Source organism: Mytilus galloprovincialis, chromosome 11 (assembly GCF_965363235.1).
Source record: "Mytilus galloprovincialis chromosome 11, xbMytGall1.hap1.1, whole genome shotgun sequence".
Lineage (NCBI taxonomy): Eukaryota > Metazoa > Mollusca > Bivalvia > Mytilida > Mytilidae > Mytilus > Mytilus galloprovincialis.
In genome coordinates this window covers 73,196,840-73,214,357 of record NC_134848.1, presented here as the reverse complement: position 1 = coordinate 73,214,357, position 17,518 = coordinate 73,196,840, and the positions used below count along the sequence as shown (strand labels likewise).

At 32.6% G+C, this 17,518-nt stretch overlaps 1 protein-coding gene across 1 annotated transcript; it reads left to right on the top strand.

Annotated features, from left to right (window-relative positions):
• Window positions 1–845: 845 nt before the first annotated feature.
• LOC143052768 (G patch domain-containing protein 4-like) lies at window positions 846–13,755 on the top strand. The gene is made up of 7 exons (XM_076225874.1): window positions 846–953; window positions 3,669–3,742; window positions 6,115–6,207; window positions 7,055–7,156; window positions 10,870–10,961; window positions 12,051–12,101; window positions 13,255–13,755. The coding sequence occupies exons 1-7, from the start codon at window positions 899–901 to the stop codon at window positions 13,727–13,729; spliced, it is 942 nt and encodes a 313-aa protein (XP_076081989.1). The 5' UTR covers window positions 846–898; the 3' UTR covers window positions 13,730–13,755.
• The last annotated feature ends 3,763 nt before the right edge of the window (window positions 13,756–17,518 follow it).

Below are 17,518 nucleotides of genomic sequence, written 5' to 3'. Positions count from 1 at the left end.
GTCTTCACTCTTCTCATGGTACTAAAGAACCGTTTTGCCCGCGTTGCCGTCGAGACCGGCATACATGCAAATACATTAAGTATCTGAAAGATTCCCGGGTATCCTTGGTTTATAACATTTAATGTTTCCTGCAGCTTGTTAGGAATGTTATCAAAATATCCAGTCCATTTTTTAACCATCTCCGAATTTCGATCTTGAAATTCGTCTTTTGTAACATGGGCATCATCTGGCTGCATTCCATTAAAGATTATGTCCCCAACAGCTAAAGTAAGTTGGTCAATGATTGTGGGATTAACTTTTGTGCGACATAACGTGGCTCTGCTGTCAGAAGTCTTGTATTCAACTCTGCTATCAAATGATCGACGAAAGGTAGATACATGTTCAGTTTCATAAGAATGAATTGATGTCCATGGTCTCTTAAAAATGTCATATTTTATTTCATCAGTTATTTTGGAATCTTCAGAAAAAAATGTCAGGATAAGGAGGCATAGAAGACGTGACAATTGTGTTTTGACACCCGGAGGACTCAGCCATTTTAAATTGTTTGTATCAGCAACAGAATCACGATGCTGATTTCGTAAATGAAAAGGGAAGACTAGTTTTCGGAACAGAATATAGCTACAAAGTGATCATTAACATATTTGTATATTTTTTTTTTATTAACTTCATTACTTTAGTTAAATTCTTACTAGATTTACCATATTTTTATTTTTTTTTAGATTTTCGATGTGTACGCAACTGCGTTTTTGCGTACGGGTTGCTACGCGCCTGTTAGTATAGAAAGTTCCTGCTTGTCACTATTTATTTGTGTAATAAAAGTCTCCTTTCCGTATTATCCAGATACGGATAAAAAACGTCATTGTACAGCTTTTATAATGCATCACTCACTTCCGACAGCATGTCGAAAAATAAATTCGCAAGGAGTCAACTAGCTAAACATGGCTGGACTGAAGGTTATTAGAGCTCATATTTACAATGAAAGTTTCAAAATCACACAATTAATATATTCTCAACTAATGATACACGTGTATTTTTTTGGAAAATATTTAAAGTACAGTGATCAGGTGATGCCAAATGTTGTTGTTGGTTGTTCTGTATCTTTCCTCCGCTGTCTGGCGAACTGTAGTGTTTAAAATGGTGACACAACTCTTCTTAAAAAATGTATATACACTTTCCCTCAAAATTGGATCAAATTGTTGATCTTGTATTTGTAAACACATTTGAGCATACAAGTGAATCTGGGTCCGTTCGCCCTGATTCACGTTTGCCCTGGTATCTGTTCGCCCTGATTCCTGTTCGCCCAGGGTCCATTCGCCCTGATTTTTATTTTTTTCTAATTGTTCTGATTTCATAATTTTGAGTATTTGAACAAAATATGTTAGTTTGTTGAAAAATTGACAGAATATTTATATTCCCGCATTCATTTTCCCTTTGATTTACTGAATAAAATACTGGAATACAATGTATTTCTCTTTATTGATTACTACATTGTACTTTCAGAGTATAATACTAAATGAACATGTAAACATACATGTTTCATGATTTACAGTTCGTACATCATTGTTTTTATTAATTTCCAGCTGAATATTTTATCAAAACAAAACGTTTGATTTTTATTAATAATCCATCAAAAGACTAGTATCACAATAATCAGTGATCCGAATTATTCAAGTTTGTCATTGAACAATTTTAATGATCCTAAACAAGCCATACACTTTTAAATATTTCCCTGTTTCCATAAGGCCTAAAAAAAATAATGTTGTGTTTCCGATCACCCCCTTGAAATTTTGAAGGGACGGTAGATAGGGATTTTTTTTTTTTTTTTTATAATATTATGAAATAAGCTTGTTATATAAAACTCAATTTCCAGTTACCAGACAAAAGTTTGGGATTTAATAGAAAGAGATTGATTACCCACTTTAAAAATCTCCCTGAGATAACTTTTAATTTACCCCTTTTAAAATCCCCCTGAAATAACTTTTAGTTTACCCCCTTTTAAAATACCCCTGAAAAAAAAACTAAGTCCAAACCTAAAAAAAACTTGGGCAGCACTTCCCCTAGGAAATTAGCTTTTTAAACCCAATTCCCCTATTTCAGGACCAAAAGTTTGGAATTGTCAGAGAAAGAAATTGAGAAGATGTGGGGCAGATTCATTTATAGGAACATGAACCAAACATCATCCCAATCCTACAGATAGACAAATATATTATATACACTGTTCCCTGGCAGGACACTTTCTTTTGGCAAAGCATCTGTGGCTTTTCATCAGAATGTCTAAAGCGTTGATTGGCTGACCAGTTTCAGATGGATTAATATCAGGTTCATTTTGAAGAAGGGTCTGGTATGAAAATTTGATAAATTTAATTCCAAAAGATTGCATTGTTCCAACAGTTGTGTTATTGTCATCAATCTCGGTCCAGTCATTTTTGCTGGTGGCCGAGCACAAAATTTGTGTTGTGTATTTTTTTTCATCGATGTTAGACATGTTAGACATTGGATGAATTTCATTGATAATGTCAAAAAACATGAAAAAGGTGTTGCTTTCTGTAAAATTTAGAAATATTTTTTTCTCCGCGAAATGGTCACACTTTGCGCGTTGAACATTGAATAGGACGCGTTGTGTTGCCATGTTCAAACACTGACAAACGAAAATTACTACTGCACATGCTCCCGCATATATAATTAGCCAAGAAGATTCCACTTTCCAGTACATTCTAAAAATAAGCCTGGAGTTTAAAATTAGCGTTGTTTTCTTTTGGGGCGATAAAAAGATCGAGGGACTTAGAATTTTTTATTTTCTTTCAGAAAAAACGGTCGGTAGGTATACAAATTATTTTTTTTCCCACATCAGCTTTAAAAACTTTTTGAGTCGGGGGTCTGAAGGACGGTCGGTCGGTCGGGTGACCGGAAACACAACATTTTTTTTTTAGGCCTCAGATATAAAATGACCGGCTGGCTCAAATATTTTTTGGAAGCCCTGAATCCAAGTAGTCATAATTTACTGTCGGAGTAGTCCTGGACCGAGTTTCCCGTAAGCCCAGTTGTCAGAAATTTCTAGTTAATCAAGACTCAGGGGTTTCATTATCTTTCATGTTGACTGGTACTTTCCACGTTTCTAGGTGGTACTTTTCAATTTATTCCATGAATATCTTATATAAAAATTCCTACATTTAGGCGGTACTTGTCAATAGCATAGGAGGATAAAAGTACCGGGTACCGCCTAATAATGAATGGCCTGTCAAGAGTTGCCTTCCATTGTTTTTTCTTACGGGAGAGAAGACCTCTCAGGAAAACATTCAATTCTTTACATTATTAAATTTTTTTTTTTAAATTACTATGATTTGAATTTTAGCAGGAGTGTAGGGCAGTCACCCAGACGTTTTATTTTGGGCCAGTAATTACTTGTCTTTTGACAACTTCTGATCGCCCTGAACAAAATTGGTCACCTCAGGCGAGTGGGGCAACTGGCCATTTCAAGCACTGCATAAACTCTTCCCTTACCTAGGACAGGGGTGTAACAGCAAAATATAAAAATCAGTTGCAATAGGCCTAGCTCAAAAGATCAGTATGGGGAACAAAAACACAAAAACAAAAATCTATCGACAAATACAATAAAGAGTACTCTCACATCATGCACATTTAGTTATGGTTATTATCCTATTTTTCAGGATCTGGTCTTGGTAAGAATGAAAGTGGAATTACAGATGCAATCAAAGTGAAGCTAAAGCATGATACAGCAGGGGTTAGTAAAATAGTTATAGAAACCTTGTTATATCTTTCTTAATACTATATTTTATAACCAGTAACTATGCTGTTAAAAGCTTAGGTCCATCTCTCTTTAGCTATTCTTACATGTCTTACGAGAACTTTTTTTATTTTTGTGCTATTTAATGTTCTAACTTCTAGCAGTGTAATGTGCCTGTGGGATCACATGTACTTGTCTCAGAAATAAAATATCTATATACTTTTATTATTTAATTTTAGATGTAACACTTGATTGACTGACAGTGTTTTGTCTATTAGCTCATTTTGTCGTGTGACTGTGAAGTAATCAATGTTTTTTGGATACGATTGCTTTCAAGCAATCTGTAGACTTATACCAGTGGCTCAGAGCAATTGCCCTCACGTCAATCGTTTTATTCTAAACATTAAGGCACATCTCAGATTCTTATGATTGTCTTGCTTTAAAAGGTAAAAACAAACAAAGAGATTGAAATTAAACAACTTTACTATAATGTTCTTTTCATAATCTACATATTTGATATTTCTCTTGACTTATGTGCGTATTTTTAACAACACGGAAAATCAGAATTAAGCAGTATTTATATTTAGTGTTTTTTTAAATTTAGAAACACGTCAGAGGGAATTCCCAAGTTTTGATAAAAATGCGAGAGTTCTCTGAATTCCGATAAATCTATTTCTGTCATATAAGAACTGAAGTGGAGTTTCTCTTATATGTCACCGTTATGAAACTGGTATTTGATATTGTACTTCCATAAAGAATTAAAGAACCATCTAGGTCGTTTAATTAACATTTAAAATACGTTCTTGCTCCAGGGTTTGTTTATGTAATTATGCGCATGCGTATAGTTTTCTTGGCTTCAAGGGGTATTAGATTGAATGTTGATCTGGATTCCCACCTAAATTGTTTGATTTAATACTCATGGTATCGTTTCTATGTTTGTCTGCTACTGAGGGTTATTGTTGTTTCATTATTTTAAATCATATGCATCCTTTAAATTAAAATAAATGTAGTCATCAGTCATCGCAACACCCCTTACGGCGAAATGGAGTCTTCCATATTATCGTTTCGAGTTGTCTCCCTTCCGTAAGTATTTCCCGTAAATTCTGAAAACAAAACATGTCGAGAAAAATTTAACTCGTTCTGTCGATAAACATCGTGTTATATTAAATACGATCGCAATTTTAACTGAGGAATGTGTACGGAAAGGAGTCATGACCACTGACCCACAGGCACTTGTTTTCTATCCACAGAAAGGTCGACTATCCATATATTTATATGGATAGTCGACCTTCCTATGGATAGAAACAAGTGCCTGTGCACTGACCCAAAGGAAATTAAATATTTAAATAGTTAGGAATGGGGTTCCTCCTACTCCTAGAATTAACGTAGGAAAATAGGTGATAAGATACGAAGTGAAATACCTTCTCTCACTCTGAGTCTCTGCTGTGACTGCTGTGGAAAGTAATTTTGGAATTGATAGTACAAAAATAAAACACAATGAGTACATTGTTCATACACTTGTATCCGGGATTGGCTATTTTGTAACTTCAGATTACGTACATTTTACATGTGCAGTTGAATTAGTTTTGAAAATAATATTATCCAGCTACATGTATACATGTGTCAATGAAAACAATGGCAATCGTATCCCTCAGAGCAATCTGCTCTTTGATTTTATGATTTATTCCGGCTTTGAATAGAACTTATAAATTCAAAATAACATGAAAAATGTGGTGCACACTATAATCATGATAATGTAACATGCTAAAGAGGTTATTTAGTGTGCACAACATTTTTGATGCTTTTTTTTCATAGACATGATAGACAAACAAAAATATTAGTCATTCCTTAAAAATATGATGATAATCCGTGATAAAAAAAATATGTGTTATGTTTTTGAAAGAGACTTATATAGACCCAATGGGTCAGGTGTGTTTTCTTGTTTTTGTATAAATTTGTATTTTGTTAAACTGTTCAGTAAACAGGTGAGACATTTCAGTACATGCACTCTGGTTCAAGTTATTTTTAATTCGAATATTACAAAATTGATATAAATATATTTTTCTTATAAAATCTGATATTGGATAATTTTCTTATAAAATCTGATATAGATATATTTTTCTAATAAAATCGATCAGAAGTTGGTCTCCCATAGAAAATTATGTAACTTCTCCAGGTCATGGTTTGTAATCATGTTACTTTGTGTGAATGAGTATTTATGTTTTTAGTTGAAATGTTCTTATAAAGTCATTCTAATCATTAACTGTGCTTTATTTCGTTATTCTGTTGATTGTATAGCTCAAATTTTGGGCACCGTGATTGGTGAATAAAATCATATATTATCTTATCTTATTTACTTATGTTTACAGGTAGGCCATAACAAAGGAGATGAGTTCACATTCCAGTGGTGGGACCATGTATTTAACAAGGCAGCAAGTAGTATATCCGTCAAGTCTTCTGATGTAAGATGTTTACACAAAAGTGATCCCCCAATGTATAAAAGAATAACCAATTGACCAGCATTTTTGTAGTCACACAATTTATGGTCCTGCTACAAAGTTGTCAGGCCATATAGTTTTACCCTTTTCCATCATTCTGTCATTCCGTCATTCTGACATTCCGTCATTCTGCAACAAACCATTATACAGTCTTTTTTTCTCAATGCCCTCAGATAATATGCTGATTTTTGGTATTAATCGTGATAAGTTACATATCCAGTTTAGTTTTGTTCTGCTCCAATAATTTTTGGCGAAATTTCAGGCTTTGAACTTGGATAAATTTTTGAAAATCACAGTTATAGGGACTTTTTTCTAAACGCCTTAAGATTTTGAGCTGATTTTTTATATATATATATATATATGTGAGACTACCATCATGTTTGTGTCCACATATCATGCATATGTTGTTGAAATCGCAGATTTTCAACTTTTTGAGAAAGGGCCATTCATGTTGTTCCGACACATTTAGTCTATTATCATTCACTCTTTGTTAAGTTGACTTGTTAATGGACTTTTTTATGCCCTACAAAAAAATGTCAAGCAGCATATGGGTCAGTCCATTTATATGACCAAATATAGAGCAAAATAAATGAGAATTAAAATTCAGCAGCAATTAGAAAAAAAAATTCAATTGACCATGTTGTTTTCTACTTGCAAGGTCACACATAGATCACTCACTAAACATGCTAAAAGTAGTTTGTTGAATGTTTACATTTTTAATTCATAAAATTAAATGCTTGTAGAAAAAATATTCCTTTGAATAAAAAGCTTGTATTTTTCATAAAAATTACAAAGTTATAATACATTTCAGGATGGTGTTGCTGTTAAGAAAGTTGGAGAAAGTGGACCTGTTAGTAATAAAAAGACAAAAACATATAATAACAAGGCACTGTTGTATGGCCAGTTTGTCAAGGTAAATTATTTCTATATTAGAATTCTTTTTATGCCCTACACCCCTCAAAAAGGGAGGGATTAAAATGAAAGCTATTCTTTTGCCTTTAGGTGAGTTGATGAACAGTTACCATGGACTAGTGAGTCCACAGATGCATCAAGATTGAAATATTTTGTATAAACTGAACACAGTTAAACACAAATATCATCATTTTATAGCAAAAGTTTAAAAGTGATCTGAATTTAATGTTATTTCATTGTTTTGTTAGGAAATTGAGACTAAAATATTACATTATACATGTTATATTGCAATAAATTATTTTCTTCTTGCTGTTGGACTCATCATGGTTAAAAATTACGAGTCCCTAGACTTGTCTTTAAAAATCCTTAGCAAGAACCCTGCATGATGGTTACTCTGGAAGAGTTTCTGATTGCGTGTAAAATAATAGTATTGTACTTTCATATAAAAAACAACAAAAAATAGTCATATAGTAGTAATGTTTATTTTAATTTTTAATTTTGTATGTATAAATACAGAGGCAAAATATTCTATTTTATTTATTTTCCAAAACTGTCTTGTATGGAGTATAGTTAATTAATAATGTAATATATCTTTAAAATTACTGTATAATTAATATTATTTGTATATGCTCTGAAACCGGCCCTATGATTGGATTTAATAAATATTCTTATTCTTATTCTTATCAAAATCTGTACCAAATTTATCATTTTAATAGTTGTTTGAAAACTTTGAGATACAGAGATTTTTTTAAATGTAAAATGATAAGCAAGACAATCATCAGACAATACCATAATGGAGTTATGATTTAAATTATTATGATTTTTATCATGTTTTTGTGATTTTGCCTAATATCTCAAAAACAATAACCATAATGATAGATGGAAAGAAACTAAAAAAAACTAAAAATGATCAACAGTTTAAGTTGAAGTTAAGATTTAAAAAAAAACCAACATAAGAGAAATCATCAGTTGACTCCTTTTTATATGACTGCAAATTTTTGTTTTTGTTATTAAATATATATATTGCTATGACAATGCATGATGTCATCATTGTCATGATTGTAGTCATTGTTGTCCAAAGACACATTTGGTTTCCACACAATAAATTCAAGTGAATAGATTTCTATGAAATTTTTTAAGAAGGTTCAATACCACAAAAGGAAGGTTGGGATTGATCTTGGGCTTGAGGAATTAAGGGCCAAAAATGGCCAAAAACAGGTATTTTTAGCTCACCTGGCCGGAAGGGCCAAGTGAGCTTTTCTCATCACTTGGCGTCCGTCGTCCGTCGTCGTTGTCGTTAACATTTTACATTTTGAAATTCTTCTAGAGAACCACTGAATGGAATGAAACCAAACATAGCATGAATGTTCCTTATGAGGTGCTGACTAAGATGGCCGCCAGCGGGGGACTTAGTTGAACATAGGACCCTATGGGAAATGCTTACAAATGAATTCTTTTAGAGAACCGCTGAATGGAATGAAACCAAACATAGCATGAATGTTCCTTATGAGGTGCTGACCAAGTGTTGTTACTTTGTAGCCGATCCATCATCCAAGATTGCCGCCAGCGGGGGACTTAGTTTAACATAGGACCCTATGGGAAATGCATACAAATGACTTCTTTTAGAGAACCACTGAATGGAATGAAACCAAACATAGCATGAATGTTCCTTATAAAGTGCTGACCAAGTGTTGTTACTTTGTAGCCGATCCATCATCCAAGATGGCTGCCAGCGTGGACTTAGTTTAACATAGGACCCTATGGGAAATGCATACAAATGACTTCTTTTAGAGAACCACTGAATGGAATGAAACCAAACATAGCATGGATGTTCCTTATGAGTTGCTGACCAAGTGTTGTTACTTTGTAGCCGATCCATCTTCCAAGATGGTCGCCAGCGGGGGACTTAGTTTAACATAGGACCCTATGGGAAATGCATACACATGACTTCTTTTAGAGAACTACTGAATGGAATGAAACCAAACATAGCATGAATGTTCCTTATGAGGTGCTGACCAAGTGTTGTTACTTTGTAGCCGATCCATCATCCAAGATGGCCGCCAGCGGGGGACTTAGTTTAACATAGGACCCTTTGGGAAATGCATACAAATGATTTCTTTTAGAGAACCACTGAATGGAATGAAACCAAACATAGCATGAATGTTCCTTATGAAGTGCTGACCAAGTGTTGTTACTTTGTAGCCGATCCATCTTCCAAGATGGTCGCCAGCGGGGGACTTAGTTTAACATAGGACCCTATGGGAAATGCATACACATGACTTCTTTTAGAGAACCACTGAATGGAATGAAACCAAACATAGCATGAATGTTCCTTATGAGGTGCTGACCAAGTGTTGTTACTTTGTAACCGATCCATCATCCAAGATGGCCGCCAGTGGGGGGACTTAGTTCAACATAGGACCCTATATGGGAAATACATACAAATGTCTTCTTTTAGAGAACCACTGAATGGAATGAAATCAAACATAGCATGAATGTTCCTTATGTGATGCTGACCAAGTGTTGTTACTTTGTTGCTGATTCAACATCCAAGATGGCCACCAGTGGGGGGACTTAGTTTAACATAGGACCCTATATGGGAAATACATACAAAAGACTTCTTTTAGAGAACCACTGAATGGAATGAAACTAAACATAGCATGAATGTTCCTTATGAGATGCTGACCAAGTGTTGTTACTTTGTCGCCAATCAAACATCCAAGATGGGCGTCAGTGGGGGGACTTAGTTCAACATAGGACCCTATATATGGGAAATACATACAAATTTCTTCTTTTAGAGAACTACTGAATGGTATGAAACCAAACATAGCATGAATGTTCCTTATGAGTTGCTGACCAAGTGTTGTTACTTTGTAGCTGATCCATCATCCAAGATGGCCGACAGGGGGGGGGGGGGGGCTTAGTTTAACATAGGACCCTATTGGAAATGCATACAAAAGTCTTATTCTAGAGAACCACTGAATTGAATGAAACCAAACATAGCATGAATTTTCCTTTCCTTTATGAGGTGCTGTCCAAGTGTTGTTACTTTCTAGCGAAATTTTATCTTTTTTTATATGATTTCAAAAACCCAAATAGAGTCAGGTGAGCGATACAGGCTCTTGTGTTTAATTGTATGGATCTCTCTGACATTGTACCACCAGGTTCCATATCACAAAGGGAAGGCTGGAAAAGAGTGTTGTGCTATAGATTTTTAAGATCTTGACCACATTTATTTTGTGTTTTAAACCTATATTATCCCAAAAATTTTGATCACAATCCAAATTCAAATAGTATCAAGCTTGAACATTGTGTCCAAATTTGTCCTAACTATTCATGGTTTGACCTCTGCGGTCATATCAGGCTGTGCTTAGCAAAGCATTTTATTTGCCACTTATTTTGAAACTTTAATATAAAGATAAAGATAGAACCTTTATATATCAAAAATTATCAGCAAGACAAGATTTACAAATAATACTGGATAAATTTCAGAACAGCCCTTAAATGCTTAAGTGAGAACAATGTTGAAATATAAAAAATAACACAATATATGTTGCCATGGAGACATGGATGATATATCCCCACAAATATTTGTTTTTTTTATTGTTTCAGGGAGCTACAAGCTTAACAAATGGTAATGAAGATCAGATAGAGGAAGGCTTTGGTAGCAGTGACAATGTATTCTCTATTATATATTTGTTTTTGTTATTTCAGGGAGCTACCTTAACAAATGGTAATGAAGATCATATAGAGGAAGGTGTGGAAAGTAGTGATGACGAAGAAACAGAAAAACTAAAGATGAACAGGTAGTTAAATTTATGCATTGTTTTATTCAGAAGACAAGGTTCACTTTAGGAAAGGATATATATAAGCTAACATCTTGTTTCTGAATCCTATTATTTATAAAGTAATGCTTTTCCTCATCATAGTATCAATTTTATATTCTTGATTTTTGTAAGTACTCTTTTGAAATTATAAATTCTTATAAATGTTTGACCATACAAAAAGATAAATAAATGTTACACAATGAATGGGACAATGAAATTCTGACAATATTTGTAAAAATATTATTGATACATTGGAACTAATGATATACAATTTTGTTTACAAATATTGTCAGAATTTCATAATCCCATTCAATGTGTAACAGTTATTTATCTTTTTGTATGGTCAAACATTTATACATTAGAATGTAATTTTAAAAGAGGATTTTTTTTTAATTGTTTTACATTGTCATATCAGGGCCTTTTATAGCTGACTATGCGGTATGGGCTTTGCTCATTGTTGAAGGCCGTACAGTGACCTATAGTTGTTAATGTATGTGTCATTTTGGTCTCTTGTGGACAGTTGTCCCATTGGCAATCATAACACATCTTATTTTTATACTTAAAAAAATCAAGAATATAAAATTGATACTATAATGGGGAAAAGCATTACTTAAAGAACAAAATATGCTAAACAATATGATAATTTGATATAGAGCTCCTTTTTAAGATATTTAATTTTTAAATGAATGGGGAATGTGTCCATGTTTACTAATATAGTCAGAATTTCATTGTCCCATTCATTGTGTACAACGAATGGGACAATGAAATGCTGACTACATAAGTAAACAAAATTGTATATCATTAGTACCAATGTATCAAAAAATTATCATATTTATAACTGTTACACAATGAATGGGACAATGAAGTTCTTACAATATTTGTAAACAAATTGTATATCCAGAGGCGGATTTTGAGGGGTTTTCAGGGGCCTTGGCCCCCCTTTTGTGGGAAAAATATGGTTGATTATATAGGGAATCACTGAAGCATGACTGGAGCAGGCCCCCATTTATGAAAATTTCTGAAATGGCCACTGATATCATTAGTTGTCAAAACTATTATATTTTTCAGACTTATGGATGACAACATGGTGGACATTTGTGGTGGTATGACAGCTCATAAGTAAGTATTTTGGACTATATATGTAAATTTATTTAAAAATTCACATCCATGAACAGTACTTACTAAAATTATTAATTAACTGTTGCCATTATAAATTTTAAGATAAAATAAGATAGCTTTATTAGCACTAAAGAATTAACAATAAATGGTTGTGGCAACTCATTACTGACAAACTACAATAACATATGTACAATGAGGGAGAGACAGCGTATAATTATGAGAAGAATATATAAATAAAAGAGAAGCATATAAGTTATTACAGAAATCAAGTACCTTTTTGAGAAAAACAAAACTTGTATGATGCCAACAACTGGTTTCAGTATTTATATAAATGTGTTTATTTCCAATGCAAAGACCCTATGATTGAATCATTATTAAGTAAACAAATACCATCTTTGACAACTAGAAATTGACAACAGTATTGAAATTACATTGTAAAGTTTGGTTAGAATTTTATGAGAATGTTGACATTTTCATTTGATTTTTGTTATTATTTTTTTTACCATGAAATCTTGTATGAAAATGTATGATGAGTATTTAAATTAATAAAATGACAGCAATATTGTAACTACCCCTTTGAATAAGTGTGTTAAAGGTTTGGTAAGCATTTTAGGTGAATGTTGACATATTCTGCTTGGATGATGAATTCCTGAATGTTTAAATTGTCTGCAAGTTTATTTATATTTAAGAATGAAGTAATTGTACCAATGATAAAATATACTAAAAGTTTTGACAAGTTTGTGATATCTATAACCCTGGTGTAATAATTTTAAAGTTTCTTCATTCCTCAAAATCAAATACATTGCTACATACATGAGTGAATTGCACAAGTAAAGATGTTCATATAAACCCAATAAGATGGTGCAAAGAAAATGAATAATTAAAAGTACATCTGTTACAGGATACCGCAGTTAGATGAATCTGAAATGTGACTTCCATCAATCACCATGTGACTAAAATATAGGCATTGTCACTTCCAACACATGTTGAGTGAACCAGTGAACAACTTGGATGTAATACTGCACAAAATATTTGCAGTCAGACATTATTGAAACCAAACATGTCATCCAAATATCTCAAAGCATTATTAAATTTTTGTATCAGATATTGTTTTCACATGCTTGTAATCTTAAATGATTTTTTTCTATTTCAGAGCAGCCAGACATGGCCATAAATTAAGTGCTAAGATGGCTAGAGTTATGGAGCAAGAAAAACAGGAATTGGAAAAATTGAATAGAATAAAAGAGTTAAAACAAAATTCTGGAAGAAAAAGAACGAGAAGTGAGACTTTAAATGATACAGAAGAGAATAAAATAAATGAAGAGGAAAATACAAGTGTAAAAAAGAAGAAAAAGAACAAGAAAAACAGACACCAAACTACAGATCCAGATTTACATTCTAGCAGTGAAAAAGCTAAAAAAAGTAAGGAAAAAGTTGATGTTGATGAACATATGTTAATAGATGGTTACCACAGTGCAATATCTAATGACTGTTTAAAATCAACAGAAAGTGAATCGACAGAGAGCAGTAAGAAAAAGTCAAAGAAAAAGAAAAGAAATAAGGAGAAATTTGAAGAGACAGACGCAATTGAGAATAAAAAAAGAAAGAAAAAGAAACAGAAGAATTAAATTTAAATAAATTCATATTTTATTGATTTAAATTAGAACCTTTTTATTTTGCCACTAGCATGTCTTGCCTATCATATCAGTCCTGTTTCTTGTCATCGCAACTCCTCTCAAACCACACAACAGAATTTCAGGAAACCTTTTTAGATAATAAGAACATACTATGTAGTTGTGCATATCGACAGGAAATTACGATTCATTTTTTTTCTAGGAGTTAAGCCCTTTGAACTTATTTACTTTAAAGTACTACTGCAACAGTTTTTCATCTCAACTCCTCTAAAACCACAACAGAATTTCATGAAACTTTGTAGATAATAAGGACATACTATGTAGATGTGCATATCGACAGGAAATTACGATTCAATTTTTTTTCTAGAAGTTACACCCCTTTGAACTTATTTGCTTCAATGTACTACTGCAACAGTTTGTCATCTCAACTCCTCTGAAACCACAACAGAATTTCATGAAACTTTGTAGATAATAAGGACATACTATGTTGATGTGCAAATCAACAGGAAATTACGATTAATATTTTTCCTAGGAGTTAACCCGTATGAACTTATTTACTCTAATGTTTTACTGCAACAGTTTGTCATCTCAACTCCTCTGAAACCACACTACAGAATTTCATGAAACTTTGTAGATAATAAGGACATACCATGTAGATATGCATATCGACAGGAAATTACAATTGAATTTTTTTTCTAGGAGTTGCACCCCTTTGAACTTATTTGCTTCAATGTACTACTGCAACAGTTTGTCATTTCATCTATAAAACCACACAACAGAATTACATGAAACTTTGTAGATAATAAGGACATACTATGTAGATGTGCATATTGACAGGAAATTACGATTCAAGTTTTTTTCTAGGAGTTACACCCCTTTGAATTTATTTGCTTCAATGTACTACTGCAACAGTTTGTTATTTCAACTCCTATAAAACCACACAACAGAATTTCATGAAAGTTTGTAGATAATAAGGACATACTATGTAGATGTGCATATCGACAGGAAATTAAGATTATTTTTTTTTCTAGGAGTTGCACCCCTTTGAACTTATTTGCTTCAATGTACTACTGCAACAGTTTGTCATCTCAACAACTCTTAAACCACACAACAGAATTTCATGAAACTTTGTAGATAATAAGGACATACTATATAGATGTGCATATCGACAGAAAATTACGATTAATTTTTTTTCCTAGGAGTTGCACCCCTTTGAACTTATTTACTTTAATGTACTACTGCAACAGTTTTTCATCTCAACTCCTCTGAAACCACACTACAGAATTTCATGAAACTTTGTAGATAATAAGGACATACTACGTAGATGTGCATATCGACAGGAAATTACGATTCAATATTTTTTCTAGGAGTTAAGCCCCTTTGAACTTATTTACTTATATGTACTTCTGCAACAGTTTGTCATTTCAACTCCTCTGAAACCACACAACAGAACTTCATGAATCTTTGTAGATAATAAGGACATACTATGTTGATGTGCAAATCGACAGGAAATTACAATTATTATTTTTCCTAGGAGTTAAGCCCCTTTGAACTTATTTACTTTAATGTACTACTGCAACATCTCAACTCCTCTGAAACCACACTACAGAATTTCATGAAACTTTGTAGATAATAAGGACATACTACGTAGGTGTGCATATCGACAGGAAATTACGATTCAATTTTTTTTCTAGGAGTTAAGCCCCTTTGAACTTATTTACTTATATGTACTACTGCAACAGTTTGTCATCTCAACTCCTCTGAAACCACACAACAGAATTTCATGAAACTTTGTAGATAATAAGGACATACTATGTTGATGTGCATATGTGCATATCGACAGGAAATTACGATTATTTTTTTTTCTTGTAGTTAAGCCCCTTTGAACTTATTTACTTATATGTACTACTGCAACATTTTGTCATCGCAACTCCTCTCAAACCACACAACATAATTTCATGAAACCTTTAAAGATAATAAGGACATACTATGTAGATGTGCATATCGACAGGAAATTACGATTCAATCTTTTTTCTAGGAGTATGTTCCTGTTTCTTGTTTCATAGGACAGCCTAAAAAAATAGTAGTTCAGATTTGATTATAATTTTATTATGCCATTTTCAGTGATCTTTAAGTCCTGTAGTAAAGAGCAAACTTAATTAGTCATGTTGCAAATTCAGTGCTTATGAAATTTATTTTATCTGAAAAAGCTGATTGAAACTGCTTATTTTAGATGTTTGCCTTTTCATCTGGGTCTTGATAAAGTAGCCCATTGCCTCTTAAAGGTGGTATTTTGATTTCCATCTGTGTTTGATGAATGTCCAGAAACGCTTCATGCAGTTTAGATTTTTGTCGTAACTGTTAATTCCGAAATGTTTTTATTCCCCCCCCCCCCCCAAAAAAAAAACCGACAGGTTAACAATAGCAATAATTATTTATTTTCTAATTCAAAATTATTTGATATATTTCGTGAAATTTATTCCTTACTAAGAATGGTTATAATCAGAGCCGTGTTTACAAGTACCCCTCTTTTCGCCCCTTTTCTATTTTGATATTTTGATATCTTAATAAAAAAATTACTAATATTTGTTCTTAATCTCAATTTCAGAGAAAAAAAAAAGCTTTTATTTCGTTTCGCAATTTATAAGTACCCCTCTTTTCGCCCCTTTTCTATATTGATATCTTAGTCAAGAATTTAAAAAATCAAATTTTCAAAAAGTGAAATAATCAAAATTGCACGTTAGGTTTACTATCTTTAAAGTTTGATCAAATTTCTAAACTATCAAATTTCTAAACGATATTTAGAATTTTAATATTTTAATTATTTGGTTAAAATTTCAAAATTTCAAAACTTGTACACGATTTGAAATTTTGATATTTTAAAACTTTGATCAAAATTCCAAAAATCTAAAATTTGAAAACTTTTTAAAACTTTGAATTGATAAGTGTTACACGGACCCCTTACTGATGATTGTGGCTATGTTTTGTTTAATTTATTTTATCATTTTAAAAGAACAAGATTTTTGTAAAATATTACAAACTTTTACAAAAAAATTGTCAAAAATATACTATCAAGAGCAATAATTCCTAAAGGAGTCATTTCATCATTTTGGTCATTTTGATTTATTTGTTTATCTCACTTTGCTAAACAATTATGCTGTTTACCGTGTATCTCTATATATAATGTGAAATTCAAGATAATAACCAAGAACTGAAAAAAATCCTTAAACTTCCAATTCTGAGAGAAAAACCCACCAACAGGTTGTTTGATGCTCGTGAAAATTTCAGGGCAGATAGATCTTAACCTGATGAACATTTTCATCTATGTCAGATTTGATGTAAATGCTTGTTTCAGAGATAAAAGTCAGATTACCCCCTCGTTCTATTTTAGCCATTGAGGTCATCTTGGTTGATGGGCGGGATCATCGGATACATTTGTTAAACTACATACCCTAATGATTATTGTAGCCAAGTTTTTAGTAATTTTGGCCAAGTAGTTTCAGAGGAGAACAGTTTTGTAAAAACATGCAAAGATTTACGAAAAAAAATGCTGTTTAAAGTTTATTTTTATTTATTATAATATTCAAGAAACAATAAATAAACTGCAAACTTTTCCTTCAAATTAACAATTAAGGGGCAGGTACCAAACTAAGGGTTGTCTGATGCGTCTGAAAATTTCAGGGCGGATAGATGTTGGCCTGATGGACATGTTTACACCGTCAGATTTTCTCTTTGAGCTTTATGCCATTATGCCAAAATCTGCATTGTAACCCCCCCCTGATG